The 20341-nt window shown below is 43.6% G+C and overlaps 1 protein-coding gene across 1 annotated transcript in view; it reads right to left on the minus strand.

The window, feature by feature from the left end:
- The window catches only part of sorcs3a (sortilin related VPS10 domain containing receptor 3a), a gene marked incomplete at both ends in the record, with an annotated part of 303702 nt that overhangs the window by 82040 nt on the left and 201321 nt on the right, over positions 1 to 20341 (minus strand). Inside the window, one exon of the mRNA XM_083980334.1 lies at positions 1631 to 1704. Within this exon, the coding sequence (XP_083836460.1) occupies positions 1631 to 1704 (74 nt within the window). The remainder of the gene's footprint in view (positions 1 to 1630; positions 1705 to 20341) is intronic.

Here is a 20341-nt window from a genome sequence, read left to right on the forward strand (position 1 = left end):
TGTCCCTGAAAACAACGCGCATCAGCGGTTTTGCATGAATTTACCTCTAAAACAACTCCATCTCGTAACGTTCTGTTATTATCTCATAGCGTGGTGAATGTGCAGGTCACAACTTGTCCACCAGAGCGTTTTGGAGTTGTTGGATTGTGTATTTGATGAGTTTGATGAGGGAAATCAAGAAATCCCATTAGCCTCCATAGCATAGCTCTGAGCAGCCTGCTGCTCCGTTCCGCCGTTCTAAAAATAGCTTGCACCGACAATTAAGGGGCTGTGTCCACCAGACACGTTTTTAGCGCTCTGGGCGTCTACTTACCATTCAAATCCTATTGAGTTGGGCGCTCACAGTGCTCAGCGCCCTCAGCGGAAAAACGCCCTCGGCGCTTGCTTCTTTTTGTCGCGGCGCTCAGAGCGCTTCGAGTTGAAATCTGTTCAACTTTTAGAACAGCGCCGTGCTCGTCAATGTCACTTTTCCCCGCACTGACCAATCAGAATCAAGAAGGGGTGGGACTTATGTTACCGACAGCAACACAACCGGAGACGTGGCTCGGTTTAATGACCCACACTTGTATTGAAGGTAGGCCGACCTCAGGGTCCATGTCAAAAGCTGCTGCTAATGCTATTGTGTATTTCTTACACTCGTTGTAGTGTTTACATTAAACAAGGCAGGAACACTGAAGTGTCAGAGGACTCGTTTTGTAACCTAGCAACAGCGGCATTCTGACGAGGGAGAGAGAGAGCGCTAAGCGCTGGGAAAGCAGCGCTGAGAGCGCTGTCAGCACTAAAAACGCGTTTGGTGGACACAGCCCCTAAAGGTAACGAACCTACTGCTATGACTATAGTGATTATGGCAATGGGCCAATTTGCCAAAATGTTGAACTATCCCTTTAAAGCTAGCTACATCGAGGGTAGGTTAGCTTCCTAATTCAAAGTAAAAGCACAAATTCTATCGTCAAGGTTTTCTCCTATGTAAAGGGCAACGGGTGTTTTATTTTGTGAAAGTAACCAGAAGTGCGTTGGTCACAACGGCTAGCTTGAGTAGCGCCAAATTTGTTCAAACAAAATTGTAAACAGCTGGTATTTAGACAAATTAACGACACACTGCTGATCTAAACGGCTACTTTCTCACCTAAAAATGTTTGAAATGTCAAGAAAGTGATATAGTATTTACAGAGTTTAGAACTAAAATGAAATTAGCTTCTGACTGCTGATTTCGGCTTGGGTAGCAGGCAGGCTAACACTACCTATACACTTCCAGCGTTTGTCATGGAATCGGGAGTGAGGCAAGACTTTAAAAAAAAAAAATGTTGGTGTATCCCTTTAACATGCAATGTGGCTGATGGGAGCAGGGTTTGTGTGTGTGAGAAATGAAGAGGAATGAGACGTGCCCTCGGACACTGAATGCTAAGTGCGTTCTGAAGGAGATTAATTCCCTGCCTGATTGTATCAAGGGGAAGAAAATGTGCAGAATTTTAGCAGCATCACTCGTCAGTCACACACCTTGTTCTGGGCCGTCCATATCACTAGCTCAGTTACACAGAACATGAGCAACAACAGCGTCTGCATTTCTGAGTAAACAAACTTTGAAGAGAGAGAGGGGGATGGAGCCAACACACCGAAACAACTCACTCACCAGTAGAATCTGTTTGGCGTGACATGTTCGTGGATGAGCTGCCATTTTCTTCCAAAGTCCACTGAGCTGTACAACTGCAGAAATATCAGAGAGAAAAAGAAAAGGGAAAGTATTATTAGAAAGATGAATTATGTTTCTGCATTGGTCCAGATTCTAATTAGACTGCCTGTTTTAAAAGTTTGAACAGTGACAAGTGAGCTTGCGGCACGGCTGAATAATTCCAGGCAGGAGGTAACTGAGGCTATAAATAATCATCTGGGGAGAGGCTGGCCATTCAAACTAAAGGCAGCTCTACTCTCCTCACCTGTTAGAAATAGCAGCTATTGGTTTAGAGCAGAGATCGGCAACCTGCGGCTCTTTCATCCCTCTGCTGTGGTTCTCCTGGTTTAGAGAGGGCGAGCTCATTTTGAAAAAAAAAAAAAAAAAGATAATAAGCTAAATAATGGCCATTCACTTTTTTGTTCATTGCAATAGTTATTTCTTTGGAGATTAAGGTGCTCATGTGACATTAAAATAAAACTTGTTTCAATATTTTGTCGATCAAAATATGCGTTAGGTAGGTTTTTTCCTCCATGAACTACAGAAAAAGTATTTTCTCTGCCTATCTGAGTCAAACGCAGCTGCCTCTGTGATTTTGGTCACTTCCTTGGTTAAAGCATGCGTGTATGTGCATGGATGTAGCATCTTCACAACCCAAAGCAACGTGCACCGAATGCGCATCGCTATCCGAGTGGGAGTGTGTTTTGATATCTAATCCAATTCAATCTATTTATAGAGCACATTAAAAACAACCAAGTTGACCAAAGTGCTTTACACAGAAAAAAGTCAACATTCAGTAAAAAAGCACAACAGATAAAAACAGCAAAACAAATAAATAATAAGACCATAGTTGCTAATATATTTGGATTTCCGACTGTGTTAAAAGCCAGGGAGTAAAAGTGCGTTTTAAGACGTGTTTTAAAAACAGCTAGGCTAGGGGCTTGTGTCACGTGAGGGGGGAGGGAGTTCCAAAGTTTGGGGCCAGCAACAGAAAACGCATGGTCCCCTCTGCCCCTGAGTCTGGTCTGAGGGCCCTCCAGGAGCAGTTGGTTTGTGGACCTGAGGGACCGAGAGGGGACATAGGGCTTTAAAAAGTCAGTCAGATAAAAAGTGGCGAGCGCAGCTTTAAAAACAAACATCAAGATCTTAAAATCAACTCTAAAATGAACTGGAAGCCAGTGCAGTGATGCAAGGATTGGGGTTATATGATCATATTTACATGTACCAGTCAAAAGTCTGGCTGCAGCATTTTGGACCAGCTGTAGGCGGGAGAGTGAGGACTGACTAACACCCAGATATAAACCATTGCAATAGTATGGTGGGAAAGGGCCCAAACGGCTGTTTTAATGCTAAAGGTTGCCAACCCCTGGTTTAGAGGAAGCACTTGATCAGAGTCAGTCCACACCATGGGAGAAAATATAACATTTTAGACAACTCCCTGTCCTCTATTGGCTTAATTAAAGTCCACACATCATTTCATTTTCTCCATCTCACAGATTTTAAATGGTGACGAGCTGGACAAGGGTGTTGACCATCATAAGTAATTAGAAAAGTAGCAGCTACATTGAAGTAAATACAGATGCATTATATTATTAGTCAGTTAACAGCATTTAAGTCTCAGTGGTTGCTGTTTCACCAACAAAACCAGACCGTCGCGAGTGTTGTGAAAATATATACATATATAAATTTACATATACAGTATATATATTCTCGGATGTGAGAGTGTTTTCTCAGCACCCAATCAAAACCAATCCCTGCAGAATGAGGATCCATGGATGAGAGGAATGATATATGGCTTAGCTGATATGAAGGTGTACAACATGGAACCGGTGGCCCAATTTCAATGTGCTAATTACATTCCTAATGCCAAGGCAAACACTTAATAACCCAGGTGCATTTCCCAGCACTGAGCTGATTGATGCAGTGGAAACGGCAGCCTTTACATCTTGCTGTGTCTGTGCATTGTTATTTCCTGGCAGTGCGGTGGCCTCAGTTGAGCTCTATCCTAATGTTCCTACTTGTTGCCTTTTATCACGGCAAATCTGACACTTACTCTGATAAAAGGATCTACATTTGTCATTTGATGCAAATTTATGTGTCAGCTCGGAAAGGGAAAATCTATCTGTGTCAGCAGGTGTGTTTTCTATTTAAAAATGGCATTAGCATTGTTCTCCAAAAATGTATGGCAATGCAGAAACACTCTGCTTCTGATCTGAAGATGGTGCTAGAATTTCAGATACGAATGTTTTTTGCACTTTAAGACAATGTGTCTCTTTTCAGAATAAACAATGGTGGGAAACTACAGGTGTTTTCAGACCAAACCAAGGTTGGTGTTTTTGCTCCATTGTCTACATTTGCTCCGGTCGGTTCTGGTTTCACTCTGCATTAATGCAAATGCACCAAAGAACTGTTTATGACAGGGGTGTCACAGTCATTTTAGTTCAGGGGACACATGCAGCCCAATTTGATCTCAAGAGAGCCGGACCAGTAGAGAATGTAGCCACTAGCGACATTTGCCTCCGTTTATGACATACTGATGTCCTGTCCTCATCACCATTGTGCTGCATCTCCCTATATTTAACATTGATTGGTCTGTAAACAGGTGTGTGTATGATGTACTAGTCACATCACCAAAGCTCTCCTCAAATTAGTTCATTGTCAAAGTAGCCATCTAGGAAAATTTATGAACAAGTTTGTATAAGGCAACAATATAGACTACTGTAATAACATCGCTACTAGCAGCATCAACACCATGACCAATATGGAGACTAGTCTGGATTTGGATGAACGTCCTCGTCAAACAAGAAGACGACTGCGAGCTCTTCTGCGAGCCCTGGCCCCACGTCAGTAGGGACTGGTGAGGTGTAGTGTGTAGGCTAACCACCACAACTTCCGTTTAAAGGGATAGTTCACCATTTTGGCAAATTGGCCCATTGCCAGAACGGCGGAGCAGAGCCGTGAGCTGCTCAGAACACTATGGAGGCTAATGGGATTTCTTGGTTTCCCTCATCAAACTCATCAAATACACATTCCAACAACTCCAAAACGCTTTCTTGGACAAGTTGTGACCTGCACATTCACCACGATAATAACAGAACGTTACCAGACAGAGTTGTTTATGAGGTAAATTCACGTCTTTAAAGCAATGATAGTCTGAACCATCCAAAAAAAAAAGCTTTCACGCTGTGAAGGTCTGAACCATTGATTTGTTTGGTCCGAACCAAGAACACCTCTTTTGGTCACACCAAATTTCAGGTCTTTGTCTTTCACACCTGTACATATTCAGTCCGATACTCCGGAACAAACGAGGTTGGTGTGAAAGCCCCCTGAAGCATTGGTAAAAGAGTGTGTATTTAAGGAATGGAGGGAGTATTAGCTGGGAGCAAACATTTGTCTAAACCTTTATAAAGTGGAAAAGAGTCTAATATCCAGTATCCATGATCAGAAACCATGTGACTGTTCCTGCAGCCTCAGTAGAGAAAGCCTTTGTGTTGGTGGCGCAGGGTGGCAGTCAGGACCCCTCATGACATCGGACAGTGACATATGATGCCAGCGGGCAGGCTCAGCCTCTCCTCTTGCCATTCATCAGTTCAATGACATCTTAAATTTTACAGCCTCTGAGCTGTCACAAAGTAAGCTCCATAGTTTCCCACTCACTTTGATAAATCAAAAGCACAGCGGGCCGACTGCCCCACCACCGATGGAGCCAGCGACAGCCAGGGGAGCTGACAAAGGACAGGAGGCTAAATGATGAGTGAGGAATTGTAGAAAGCATGACTGTTAAACTCATTTATTCATGCCCATGACGGGTTTAGAAAACATTTGGGTTGCTTTGACCTGAGTATCAATTTCCAGGTAACGTTGCAACTATTGGGCAAAGAAAGGTGCTGTGGAATGCAACATGTAGCTGAAGAGAAGAACATCCCAGTCAAAAGAACTGTGTGAGAAAAGAGTCAATTCTGTATTCATAAACTATGACAGAAAATTTGTGTTGTTCATTTGTCCTGCCTCAGGCTCTAAGTTTGATTTATAGTTGTATTTGGCGCCCCCTAGCAGTGGTTTTGTTCTAAGCAGGAAATAGTCTGTCCCTTTAATTTATGTCATGTGACTTATGATGAGCAGCCATTTTGTTTTCTCTTGCAAGCTAAGGATCGGGCGTGCTTCATCTGCTGCCATCTTCTTCTTTGCGCTTGTGAACGCATCGTCTGTAAGTTGATAATTGTTATGTATATAAAGTGCAAGTGCATTGTTATAATTTAATATGTTTATCTCAGAAATTCATGTAACACGAAGTATTTAAAAATCATAATTTAGCATATGTAGCATAGCAGTTAGCTAGCAGTTAGCTACATCGTTGGTTGAACAGCTCTGTAAATTGAAGTTGTTAATGTATTTTATTTTGGTGTTTTTTCTACAGTTTCACTCTGTGTGAGTGCAGCTAAGGCATCTTATTAAAGAGTATTACGAAGATGACTCCTGACTCCGGCACTTACTAGAGTTTGGCTTGCTGTTGAATCATGTCCCGCATGATGAGAACAGTATAGTGAAAAGACGATAATCCTACAAGCAAAGAGAGCTTCGTGGCAGTAAACAGCATACAGATCCTGCATCATGTACAAAGAAGGTGAATCAGAGACCCCGGCAGCAGATAGTGGGGCCATCGCCGCTACAGCAGAAACTTTAAAGGATCTCAAGTCAGAGACTGGCTCAAGACATTCCAGTACATCGCGACAGTCGCGTCGATCTGGGTCATCAACCGTTGCAGCAGCCGCCAAAGCACGCGCACATGCTGAAGCTTCGAGAACACGAGCACAATTTAAACAGAGGGAATTAGCAATCAAACTCGACAAAATTAAACTGGACATGTCTCATCAGCTCGACCAGGCTAAATTAGAGGCAGACTTAGATGTGTTACATCACGAGACAGAGGCAGCCGCTGCTCAGGCTCAGGCTGAAGTACTAGAAGCGGTAGTGGAAGGAGAGTTTGAAGAACAGTTCCCGAGAAAATCAAGCCGTGCTGTCTCACCACAAAGCAGGATGGAGCGTACAAGAGACTATGCAATAGCACAAGCTCGTTTCTCTGAAAGGGCAAAACCAATTTCAGAACGCTCATACAAAAGAGAGCCGTCACTTGAAAACCGTCCCTATTCAGCTAATAAACCGCTCGTTTCTACAGAGCCTGCTTTCCAAGAAAATATCTCACCATACCCGAATCCAGCTAAGCAGGATCCATTCAGGCCCCATCCACATCAACACAGACATGGGGATGCTCCTCAGGCGGGTTCATACTCAGCACCCTATCACCAGCCCGAAGCTCGAGATATGTTAGACTTCGCTAGATTTCTAGCACGTCGTGAACTCGTTAATACAGGTCTTGTGAAGTTCGACGACAGACCAGAGACTTTCAGGGCATGGAAGTCAGCTTTCACCAACGCTATTCATGGCCTTGATCTTAGAGCTGGGGAGGAACTGGATCTACTCACAAAATGGTTGGGCAGAGAATCATCAGAGCATGTGAGGAGAATCCGGTCCGTCCATGTGTCTGACCCCCTTGCAGCTCTGAGAATGGCTTGGACTAGGTTAGCTGAGTGTTATGGCGCACCCGAGATGATTGAAAACGCACTTTTCAAGAAGTTAGACGCCTTTCCTAAAATCTCCAATAGAGATTACGGCAAACTTAGAGAATTAGGAGACCTGCTCATGGAACTGGAAGCAGCCAAAAGTGACGGATACTTGCCGGGACTGGGATATTTGGACACCGCAAGAGGGATCAATCCGATAGTGGAAAAGCTGCCTTACTATCTACAGGAGAGGTGGATTTCACAGGGCACAAAGTACAAGGAGGAACACCACGACATGTTCCCTCCATTCTGGTATTTCACCAGCTTTGTCTGCCAGGAGGCAAAGGCAAGAAACGATCCCAGTTTCAATATCCTCAGCAGCAGTAACCCTACGAGAAGCGACAGATTTACACCAAAATACGACAGTCCGAGAAAGCCTATTGTAATCAATAAAACGGACGTCTTCCCCCAAAAACCTTACAATACAAATCCGATTCCCAAAGAAAATGACCCCGGTAAACACTGCCCCATTCATAACAAGCCTCACCCCTTGAGGAAATGTCGAGGCTTTAGGATGAAGACCATAGAGGAGCGGAGAGCTTACCTGAAGGACAATGGCATCTGTTTCAGGTGCTGTGCATCTTCCTCTCACCTGGCACGTAATTGCAATGTGGCGGTTAAGTGTACAGAGTGCGACAGTGAAAACCACAGCACCGCCCTGCATCCAGGTCCACCGCCTTCAGTCTCTCAAGCACCCAGCCTCTCTACAGGCCATGGCGGGGAGGAAGAAGACTCGTCTCCATTACCATCTGTGAACAGTGCATGTACAGAGGTCTGTGGGAAAGGTTTTACAGCCAGGTCTTGTTCGAAGATTTGTTTGGTCCAGGTCTATCCAAATGGCAAGCGGGAGAACGCTGTGAAGATGTACGCAATGCTCGACGATCAGAGCAACCGATCATTGGCCAAGTCGGACTTCTTCGAGCATTTTCATATCGACGATGAAGCATCTCCTTACTCACTGAAGACCTGTGCCGGCAGCAAAGACATGGTTGGCAGAAGAGCCATTGGTTACCAGATAGAGCCTGTACATGGAGGACTCCGTCTGTCGCTCCCTACGCTGATAGAGTGTAACGAAATACCGGACAATAGATCCGAGATACCTACACCCGAGGCAGCCCGTTACCATCCACACCTCAAGTCCGTTGCCCCACAGATCCCGGAACTGGAGGAGGAAGCTCAAATCCTCCTGCTGTTAGGCCGTGACATCTTGAGGGTCCACAAGGTAAGGAAACGTGTGAATGGACCTCACGACGCCCCCTTCGCACTCAAGTTGGATCTGGGTTGGGTTCTGGTGGGCGATGTATGTTTGGGCAGCTCTCATGTGCCAACGGTGCAATGCTTCAAAACCAGTGTATTAGAGAATGGCCGGCCTTCCATCTTCACACCCTGCGAGAACCATGTCCATCTGAAGGAGAAGCTGAGCATCAGAGACGACAAACAGCATGGATTTCATCATGCCCTCAGATGGGACTCGACAGATGGAACAGATGCAGACCAACTTGGACACTCGGTGTTTGAGCAAACAGGAAACGACAATGAACTTGCTCTCTCCATGGAGGATAAGGTCTTCTTGGACACTATGGGAAAGGAAATCTTCCAAGACGAGGCCAACAGCTGGGTGGCTCCCCTTCCCTTTAGACACCCGAGACCTCCTCTCCCCAATAACAGAGAGCAAGCGCTCAATCGTCTCCTCTCCCTACGACGTACCCTGCAAAAGAAGCCGAAAATGAAACAACAGTTTATTGATTTCATTCAGAAAATATTTGACAACGATCAGGCTGAGCTAGCGCCTCCTTTAGCGGAGGGTCAGGAACGCTGGTATCTGCCATCATTTGGGGTTTACCACCCGAGAAAGCCTGACCAAATTAGAGTCGTTTTCGATTCTAGTGCGCAGTATCAGGGTCTTTCTCTCAACAGCGTCCTCCTAACCGGTCCCGACTTGAACAACAGTCTCCTGGGTGTTTTGGTCCGGTTCAGAAAGGAGCCAGTTGCGATAACAGCGGATATCCAACAAATGTTCCATTGTTTCACAGTAAGGGAGGACCACAGGGACTATCTGAGGTTCCTATGGTTCCGTGACAATGACCTGGACAAGGACATCTTGGAATATAGGATGAAGGTCCACGTATTCGGAAATAGTCCATCCCCGGCGGTGGCTATCTACGGACTAAGGCGTGCGGCAAGAGAAGGTGAACCCGAATACGGAACCGACACCCGCAGGTTCGTAGAACGCGACTTCTACATGGACGACGGTCTTAAGTCGCTACCTACCGCAGAAGACACGATTGATCTGCTACGGAGAACCCAGGCTTCACTAGCAGAGTCAAACTTGAGGTTGCATAAAATTGCATCCAACAGTGCAGCGGTGCTCTTGGCGTTCCCTCTGGAAGATTGTGCCAAAGGCATCAAGGATCTTGATCTTGAAGAAGACGCTACGCCCATTCAGCGTAGTCTTGGTCTGTGCTGGGAGATCACAACGGACACGTTTACCTTCCAGACATCAAGCAGTGACAAACCATTCACGAGACGTGGAGTACTTTCAACAGTCAATGGTCTATACGATCCTATCGGCTTTGCAGCCCCAGTCACAATACAAGGGAGACTCCTGTTGAGAGAACTCTCCAAAGAAGTAGACGACTGGGACACTCCACTCCCGGCAGAGAAGTGCAGGGAGTGGGAAGCATGGAGAGACTCCCTTAACGATCTGCAACAGCTTCACGTTCGCCGAACATACAGTTCAGAATCTCTCTCGAAGGCAAAACGTACTGAACTGTGTCTTTTCTCTGATGCCTCTACCAAGGCTATTGGTGCGGTAGCATACCTGAGAACCATCAGTGAGGATGGGAAGTGTGACGTCGGTTTCGTTCTGGGAAAGGCGAAGCTAACACCTCAAAATGAGCCTACCATCCCTAGGCTCGAATTGTGTGCAGCCGTGTTAGCTGTTGAGATGTCAGATTTCATACTGCACGAGATGGATTTCAAGCCGGATGAGGTGCGCTTTTACTGTGACAGTAAAGTTGTATTAGGTTACATATACAATGAGAGCAAACGCTTTTATGTATATGTGCACAATAGGATCCAGAGAATCAGACAGTCAACGAGGCCCGAGCAATGGCATTATGTGCCCTCGGAGCTCAACCCAGCGGACCACGCTTCGAGGTCCGTTTCGGCGCTTCAACTTCAGGACACAAGTTGGCTCACAGGCCCGGACTTCCTCTATAAACCAGCTGTGTGTCATCCTACAATACAAGCTCCTTTTGAGTTGGTAAGTCCAGAGATAGACCCTGAGGTTCGCACTCAGACCCAAGTCACCGTATCCTCCACTGGTGTGAAAGACAGACAACTTGGTCCAGAACGCTTCGAGCGCTTTTCCTCGTGGGTCAGTTTGCTGAATGGAATCGCTTCACTTATCCATGTGGCTCGCTCTTTCAAGTCCTCTCCTGACAATCGGTCACACAAATGCGCCGGCTGGCACCAGTGTGAACAACCACATCCTCAAGAGGAACTAGTTCAAGCCAAGAATGTAGTTATCCTCTCGGTTCAAAAGTCCGTTTTCTCTGAGGAATACATCGCTCTTACAGAGGGAAGAGACATTCCCAAGAAGAGTTCTTTGTCTGCGTTGAACCCTTTCTTGGACGTCAATGGACTAATAAGAGTTGGCGGTCGCCTGGCACACGCACAACTTAACAGTGAGGAAAAGAATCCTGTTATCTTACCAAGCCGTCACCACATCTCCACCCTAGTGATACGCCACTACCACAACCGAGTCCACCATCAAGGCCGCTTGTTCACCGAGGGAGCCGTGCGCACTGCAGGGTTCTGGCTGGTCGGTGGTAAATCATGTGTAAGCAGTGTTCTTCACAGATGTTTGGTGTGTAGGAAGCTCCGTGGGAAAACTCAAACCCAGCTGATGGCCGACTTACCAGAGGAACGATTGAGTACATCTCCTCCATTCTCATATGTCGGCCTGGACGTGTTTGGTCCTTTTACGGTCTCAGCACGAAGAACTAGAGGAGGGCATGCCCATAGCAAGCGCTGGGCCGTGCTTTTCTCTTGCATGTCCACCAGGGCAGTCCATATTGAAGTTATTGACACCATGGACACTTCAAGTTGCATTAATGCCCTTCGTAGGTTCTTTGCCATCCGAGGACCTGCAAAGCAGTTGCGTTCCGACTGTGGAACAAACTTTGTAGGGGCAAGCAAAGAACTGGGATTCCACAAGATGGCGAAGGAACCTGCAGTACAGAAATACCTCAGAGACGAGTCTTGTACGTGGGAATTCAATCCGCCCCATGCCTCCCACATGGGAGGGGCATGGGAGCGTATGATTGGGCTTGTTCGAAGGATATTGGACTTCCTGTTGATGCAGGTCAAGAACCAACCTCTCTCCCATGAGGTTCTCTGCACATTCATGGCAGAAGTCTGTGCGATAATCAATGCGAGGCCTCTGACTCCCGTGTCCAGCGACCCAGACTCACCCTTGATACTTACACCGGCCATGCTACTCACCCAAAAGGTTGGTGTACCCCCTCCAGTGGGTGTGTTCTCAGAAGGCAACCACTTCAGACAGAACTGGAAATGGGTGCAGAGTCTAGCAGACCAGTTCTGGTATCGCTGGAGACGCGAATATCTTCCCACTCTGCAGACTCGCCGTAAGTGGAGGACAGCACAGCCAGACATTCAGAAGGGAGATCTTGTTTTGATGAAGGATGCTCAAGTGGCGCGCAATGAATGGCCAATGGCAGTTGTCTCAGATGTCGTCAACAGTCCAGATGAGAAGGTGCGCAAGATACAAATCAGGGTTTTCAAGGATGGATCGTGCAAGACATACTTCAGACCAGTCACAGAAGTCGTCCTTCTGTTGTCAAGGAAAGATCAAGATAGTTAAGTAGTTATGACATCTTATAGATGCCAGGCGGGGAGTGTCCTGCCTCAGGCTCTAAGTTTGATTTATAGTTGTATTTGGCGCCCCCTAGCAGTGGTTTTGTTCTAAGCAGGAAATAGTCTGTCCCTTTAATTTATGTCATGTGACTTATGATGAGCAGCCATTTTGTTTTCTCTTGCAAGCTAAGGATCGGGCGTGCTTCATCTGCTGCCATCTTCTTCTTTGCGCTTGTGAACGCATCGTCTGTAAGTTGATAATTGTTATGTATATAAAGTGCAAGTGCATTGTTATAATTTAATATGTTTATCTCAGAAATTCATGTAACACGAAGTATTTAAAAATCATAATTTAGCATATGTAGCATAGCAGTTAGCTAGCAGTTAGCTACATCGTTGGTTGAACAGCTCTGTAAATTGAAGTTGTTAATGTATTTTATTTTGGTGTTTTTTCTACAGTTTCACTCTGTGTGAGTGCAGCTAAGGCATCTTATTAAAGAGTATTACGAAGATGACTCCTGACTCCGGCACTTACTAGAGTTTGGCTTGCTGTTGAATCATGTCCCGCATGATGAGAACAGTATATCATTATTTCCCTATTGTAAAATATGCAGTATGTCAAGTGCACCAATAATCCCCCTACAGAATTATTGTGACAAATGACACATGACAGAGAGTGTATGCTCCCATATTGAAAGTGGTGTAATTGCACCACAAAGAACACACGCTGTGTGTGTATGCCCTAACACTTTATAACATGAGACACCCATAGAGAAATGTGTATATTAAAAATGTACATTTACAGTTATTTATGTATGGTACGACATACAACAAATATTCTGCATTTTGTTTTCATTTCTCATTGTAAACATGTCTATCTTCCATTCTTCACACAACTTCATATAATATCAGTATATATGGAAAGACTTTGGACTGGATATATATTGACATAACATAATATAGAAACATACATTAACATCCGTATATGGGATTGTCATAATTGTCAATACATAACAATGTCCCTAATTCTAATTAATTATTTGGATGTGTCTTATTGTATGTTTCATTTATTTATATAATTACATAGCACATTTTCCTACATCATTGAAGTGGTGTTAACATTATGTTTTCATGCTTTTATTCTGCTTTTGTTAGGTCAGCAACTGAAGTCTTCTGCTGGATGTTGTGTCATGACATAGTATCTAATATCTGGTGATATTGAACATTTCACCACTGATCAAAGGCACAGGGACATGGACTTTGTGAATATAAGAGGACAAAGGTCACTCATTTAAAATGTGACAAAGAATAAAACTGTGTATATTACATACAGCTACAAATAATATTTCTTGCTTGCAGAATAATCAAATAATAGGTGTACAATAAACTGCAACAGCATTATATAAATTGAAAGGGCCATCCCATGGTGTGTGAGAAAACTTCCTCATCTCAGGAATAATTCATGTTACAATACATACAGGGAAACACACTCAACTCTGTTTACACAAGGTGTGTCAAAGCAAAACAGGATGTCTCTCTTTGTGGTTTAGATTAGAGTGAAGGTCTTTGAGGGCTATGTCTCACAAGAAATTCATTCCAGGCAACAATGCTTTTATCACATTTAGCAATCAAACAATTTAAAGCTGCAGATGCACGGGCATAATAAGAAGGTTTTGTTTCACTACAGTCTTAGCTTAGTTGTTATGCAACAATATTGGATTTCAGTTCATATGTATAAATAATAGATCTTAATAAATCTTAAGGTAGTGGTCTACATTTGTTTGTTTGAGTAAAACATAGAACTGAAATGAGAAATGAATTCAAACTCGGCTCTCTCAAGACAAGTTCACACATCAGACTTTCAGAGATGAATTTCATGAAGCCTGTTCATGATTCTGTTTTTTTTCCCTTCTTCCTCTTTCAGAGGTGTGAGAGAAATTCTTGGGAGAAATGTACATTATTGCTTTTGCCGTTGCTATCCAGCTATTTAAAGGCCGATATAAGTGCACTTTTGTTCAAGATTAAATATGAATCAGGATAAAAGATAAATGACGGCTGCCTACCCTTGAAATCAGAAAAAAAGAGTGTCAGTGGTGTTGTGGTGCAGACATCTCCCCTGTGAACATGACATGGGTTTCCCATGTTCAAGGAAAACCCAACAGAATACCTGACCCTGTGCCTGGTTAGCTGCTGCAAACTAGCATAAGCTATCTGTTAGCTGTTGGAACTGACTCAAATCATAATCATAGCTTTGCTTCAATCTCTATATAAGGTTGTAAAAAAAATCCCGTCATGAAATAAGAGACACAGAGATAAACCATTATTTCCACAGCAGGTCATCTCCATTTTGAAGCAGCGTGACCAATCAGTGACAGGAGTCCAGGTTCATCTGCATCACGTTGCTTTTGCAAAACCTGGTGCTACATGCTTCTCATAACCTGCTGCCACTGCCTGATGACTGCTGACTCACAACAACATTCTCTACATTTAAATACCCTCCTGCAATGAAAATGAGACCGGATGGATTTAGATGAGGTGTGGTGGTTATCAAGTCTCTGGGGTGCATTAGCTGGATAAGGTAGGGTGCTACTGTTGTAGATCATCCATAGTAAGGCTGACAGATTAATCTCATTTTCATCATCATCATGATATCAACATGCACGATTAACACATTGCAAAAGGTTTCCTGTAATGTGATGTAAGTTCCTTGGATGCTGCGCCTGAAACGCGGCCATTACCTGACACGACGCCCAGTGGAATGTTTGGAGTTTGTTTACAGCTGCAAGCTTTCCACTCTTCTTCTTTGATTTTGGTGCAATTGTGTAGCAATTGTGTATACAGGCCTGGGGTAATTGCTACAGCATTTTGAGTGGTTTTGAGTGGATTCCTTTCTACGCAGACATTTCTTGAAATTTTGCTGTGTTCATGGACAACATTTTGAGAGCAAACAAGAAGAAGACAGTTCTGAGAAAGCTTTCTGTGTGGACAAGGTCTTGGCCAATCAGATGACCCCTGGCGCCCCTCACCTTCTGCAGGTTAAGTGGTATTCATTTACAGTAGAAGCAAGAGGAGCTACGACGATGGTGGGGGGTTAAAGGGATACGCCAACATTTTTTGTCGTGTCTTGCCTCACTCCTGAGTCCATGACCAGCAGATAGACACCATCCTTTCGACTGCGCGTGCAGTAACAAGGGAGATACGGGCAGAGCTGGCGCATCACTAATTAGCTTAGCTCAAACGATGGAAGTGTATAGGTAGTGTTAGCCTGCCTCCTACCCGAGGCGAGAAAGCGACCGTTTAGATCAGCAGTGTGTCGTTAATTTGTCTAAATACCAGCTGTTTACAATTTTGTTAGGACGAATTTGGCGCTACTCAAGCTAGCCGTTGTGACCAACGCACTTCCGGTTACTTTCACAAAATAAAACACCCGTTGCCTTTTACATACAGAAAACCATGACGATAGAATTTGTGCTTTTACTTTGAAATAGGAAGCTAACCTACCCTCCATGTAGCTAGCTTCAACCAAAATAAAGCGTCTTTGCTTGAACCCTCCGTTTTGACCGATCTCTTCCCGTTACCGGCATTTGACCGCTCAAGTTTTGTCAGCTCTGAGACGAAGATCGGCCCGCCGGTTTCCGTTTAGAGTTGCTGAAGAGTTTCTCTGATGACTTTAGGTGGAGGCAGGCTAACACTACCTGTACACTTCCAGTGTTTGAGCTAAGCTAATCAGCATTGCGCCAGCTCTGCCCGTATCTCCCTTGTTACTGCACACGCACAGTCGAAAGGATGGTGTCTATCTGCTGGTCATGGACTCGGGAGTGAGAAAAAATTTTGGCGTATCCCTTTCAATGAACATACTGTTTAATTGATTGGTTATTCATGTGCAATTTGTTCAATAGAAGTTTGCTCAAAGTATTTTTTGCAGGACAACGATTAGCAAGGTGTCCATTAAACAGAAAGACACGGGAACTGAATGATTTATCCACACTTAAATATTTACTTAGATTGATTATGCTAATTTTGTCTTCTTATATTGGTTATTTTTTTCTTGTGTTCAGACAATGAACTCAAGAATGATGTTACCTGATGGCAGTTTCGACTGTGCTGGAGTCACAGTCGAAACTGTCAAGCAGGTATCACCATAACACCAACAGCAGAAAAAAATAACCAATAAATATTGACTTATTTATCACAAGGTCATATCATCCTCACATTATTGAACATTGTGCTGTATGGTGGAGGCCTATAATCCATAGCCTGGTTCCACTCCTCTGAATCACTGTTTGTTTTGTTTTACTGGGGCAAATTATGATCCATCAGCAAATTTGAGACTATTTAGCCAAGCAGAGATTTGTTTGTGGAATGAAGAATGGAGAAGACTAATGTAAAGCAAATCTGAAGAGTAAAGTTCATCTTTCCACTCCCTCAGTTCCTACCAGGTAAAAACAAACCCGATACCTTCCTCTCACAACAAGAAATCGTCAACCATCAACATCAGGTCCAACAGAGTGACGAAACCAAACCACAGTAAATAACAGCTCAGCCTGATTATCATGCACGGTAGATTAATGTTTAAAAATCTTATTTACAGTGGAGATAGAGGCAGGAAATACGTTTTGGAGGGCAATGCACTTTACTGGAAGATAAAAAAACAACAGCTCATCCTGCTGTGATACGGCTGAATGTCTACTCCATCACACCCCCAAACTTCAGAATGCTTCTTGATCCCAGTCATGTTGTAGACTTATGGCCGATTCACAGTTTGTGAATGCATGCAAAGAAAAAAAGAAGGGAAATTTCACTTAAAGGAAGTTCTTATGTGTGAAAGACATTTCCTACAATCTCTCTTTGCTTTATACTTGCTCCAATGTTTGCCATGGTATATTGGCATAATGTGAAAGCCTGAATAAACATCCCTGCCATGACACACTGCAAGAACAGAACGTTCACCATAGGTTTTCTGCCTTTTTCATTCACATACAGTAGTTCCATCTGTAGCGTTGCAGCCGGTGCAACATTCTGCCACCCAGAAAAGCTTTGTGTAACATCAAAGCACAAACAATTCCACCAACACAAAAGTACTGAGGAAAGAATCAAGACTTGGACATTATGGAAATGATAACTGTCGCATTACAGGCCCCTGTGTCCTCCCCAATTACTATAAGTCACTTTTATGTCTCCTAATTAATTCTCCCATAAATTCTTGATGCATCTGCTCTAAATCAAACCACTTCTGTTGGCGTCGCCTTGGCATATCACATATGCAAGGGAGGAGGAGAACTGGTTTTATACCTCACAATTTATGAAGCCTGCAAAATACACAGCAGTAAGATCCCATGGAGGGAAGTATAGGGAAGGTCTATGCAAATGAACAGTCTGGATTGTTCTGACTGAGAGCGAGGCCATAATATAAAGAGTACAGAGTAGAACATTTTCATTCCCTCCCATTGCATCTGTACAGAAAAAAAAGACAGTTTCATCAAAATAAAACACTCTAACTCACAAAAGAGCAACATGTGAGCACTGAAGTACAGTTGAATCAAGTAGTCCATCAAATTGCCTACCTGATTGTCAACCAACTAATTTCATAATCTATGAATCTTTTAACCATTATTCGAGCAAAAAGCCCAATAATTGCTAGTTAAGTGAACCATTGATCGAACAAAAGATTGCATTTGGACCTGGAATAGAAATTGATGGAGACATTTTATTTATTAAAAAAAAAAAAAAAAAAAAAAAGATTATTCCAACTGCAGATAAATAATCTGCAGTTGGTTCGTTCCAGCTGCTCGATGGAGGCCACAAGTTTGATTGTGACATACCCCGAGTCCTTTCTAGTCAGTCGTCATGGAAACATGACACGCTGCCAGTGGTGCGGCGTTTGGACCAGAGTGAAAAGAAACGTGTGTGAACATGGACCACACAAGCTGAAAAATGAAACAATGTATAATGTTGGCAGCAGTAGTGAAAACAGCCTAAAAGTGAATGTTTGTGTAGAGCCATATTTACCATTTTAACACTGTTGTTACCTTCATGTTGCTGCTGCTCTTTAAATTCTTCAAGAAGTTGTTGAAGCACAGCTGGAGCTTAAAGAGGAGCTATGCAGGATTTTACCTTAATGAAACAGCTTCAGAGAAGTGCTGGTTAAATCAATGACGTGTAACTAGTTCCAGGGAGAATGGAGGCTCTCTGCCTTCCACCTAGCGTCTCTTGGCTGAAAACCAATTGTAAGATCAGAGTCTCCGACCCGGTGTCCCAGCTCTCGTCTCTGTGGCACCGCAACACAAACGCAACACGCCCCGTTACCCGTAATCTCTTGTTTATGACAGATAAGACTACACAAATATACACATGGTAACATGGTAGACGATACATAACATCCACCGCTCCATGGATTGATTTCTCACCGGCTTCATTAAAAACAAACGCACATGGCCGAGAGGAGGGTTAGAGACACAGAGGAAAAGTTTAGTAGTAGAATAGTTCCCCTACATATCAATTTGCATTGAACAGTTTAGGTTAGTTCCACTGTAAGTTAGGGTTAGAAACCAAACTAAGAAGCCTGATTTCAATATACACACCTTCATTTGAATACTCTTTCAGTCATGAAATATCTTTTCCATCTTGGTATTAATAATTTTCATAATGAAAGGCATGTTTACATGAGTATGGCAGTCATCTACTCTGATGGTTCACATTCCAGACGTTGTGAAAGATGAAGCTTTAATATGGAATGACAGCACATCAATGAGACACTTTGCCTCAGTGTCACACTATTAAACTGATACTGTACATTGATGTATCATAGGTCATTTGAGCGAATAATGCATAATTATTTCTGCAGCAGATCACGTATGTGATCATGACCTTTCAGATGTTATATTAATGTATTTATTAATTATAAATACAGGTTGATTTCATGTTTGATTTTTTTTTTTCAGGCACATGGTCTGAAAATATTTCATGAACTGAAAGCTCATTGCAACATGAACTGAAGCTGGAATTAAATGTTTTCAATCACTTTCATCACAAATTAAGATATCATCCTGAATAATTGTCAGTGTCACACTGATGTCTGTTGGCAGTCAAACATATATTGTGTGTGTGTGTGCTCTCAGATGACAGTGGGTCTAGGAGCCAAAACGCGTGCTAAAGTGCCCTCTTCAGTGGCGAGGATGCGCTATATGTGCCCTTTTTGTTTCATTTTCGCCCCTGCCCTTCAAAAAGTCTGTGCACGCCACTGCTGTTGTGTTCAGCTGACCAAGCACCCTAACAGCATGTGCTTGTAAAAGCCAGCCACCCGACAGGGCAACAATCACACTGGTTGTTGAAGTTCCCAAATCCTCACAATGCTTGTAATTTCAGCCTGCTGTGTAGCGTAGTATAGCTCAACATGTGCATAAATCAGCACCTCACAATCTGTATATTCTACAAAGTAGCTCTCTTCAAGATGAGCCTTCAGGCAATCATTTCTCTCCACTTAGCAATAATTATGCTGTAAATTGCTAAACCCATATGCATGAAAGGGAGCCCTATTATCTCCATTGTGCTAGCAAGTGAACTGTCTGTATTGTCCTGATCATGTGTTTCAAATTAAAGTCCATTAAAAGTACCCTGGGAGGGCGGGCCGGCTGCGGCTTGATGGAGCGCGGCAGAGCTGCCGCAGCTCAGGACAAGGAAGCTAAGCACTAAAGATACCTGCCATCTGGAGAGTCATTGAGTTGAGAAATGCACTGCAGCAGCTGAGCAGCCTCTTTGGCTCAAGCTCAATGCCACCTTTCAGGCAGACAGACTGATAGATTTGTAGGAAGTGGTTTGGTTTGTGAAAGGATTTAGAAACTGCCATTTGAAATCAGTGATTATCACACCAGTTTTTTGACAGATTATATATTGAATTGCATGTTTTTGTTATGCTATGACATACAGATGTGCACTATAAATCATGTGCCCTGTGCTCTTTTGAACAAGATTGGATCAGAACCTTGTATATGGCTGGGCAACGTCGTAGGCCATTTGTATTCTGTCTGGTGTCAGCGTTCAGCCCTTTATCTCCTTGGTTCTCCTGCTCTCTGTGCTCATACAGTACACAGTGTTTAAATGCAGCTGTATTCACAATAAAGCTGCTGTCATTTTCATGTTGTTCTGTTGCTGTTGTCAGAAAATGGAACAC

Source organism: Trachurus trachurus (assembly GCF_905171665.1).
Source record: "Trachurus trachurus genome assembly, chromosome: 1".
Lineage (NCBI taxonomy): Eukaryota > Metazoa > Chordata > Actinopteri > Carangiformes > Carangidae > Trachurus > Trachurus trachurus.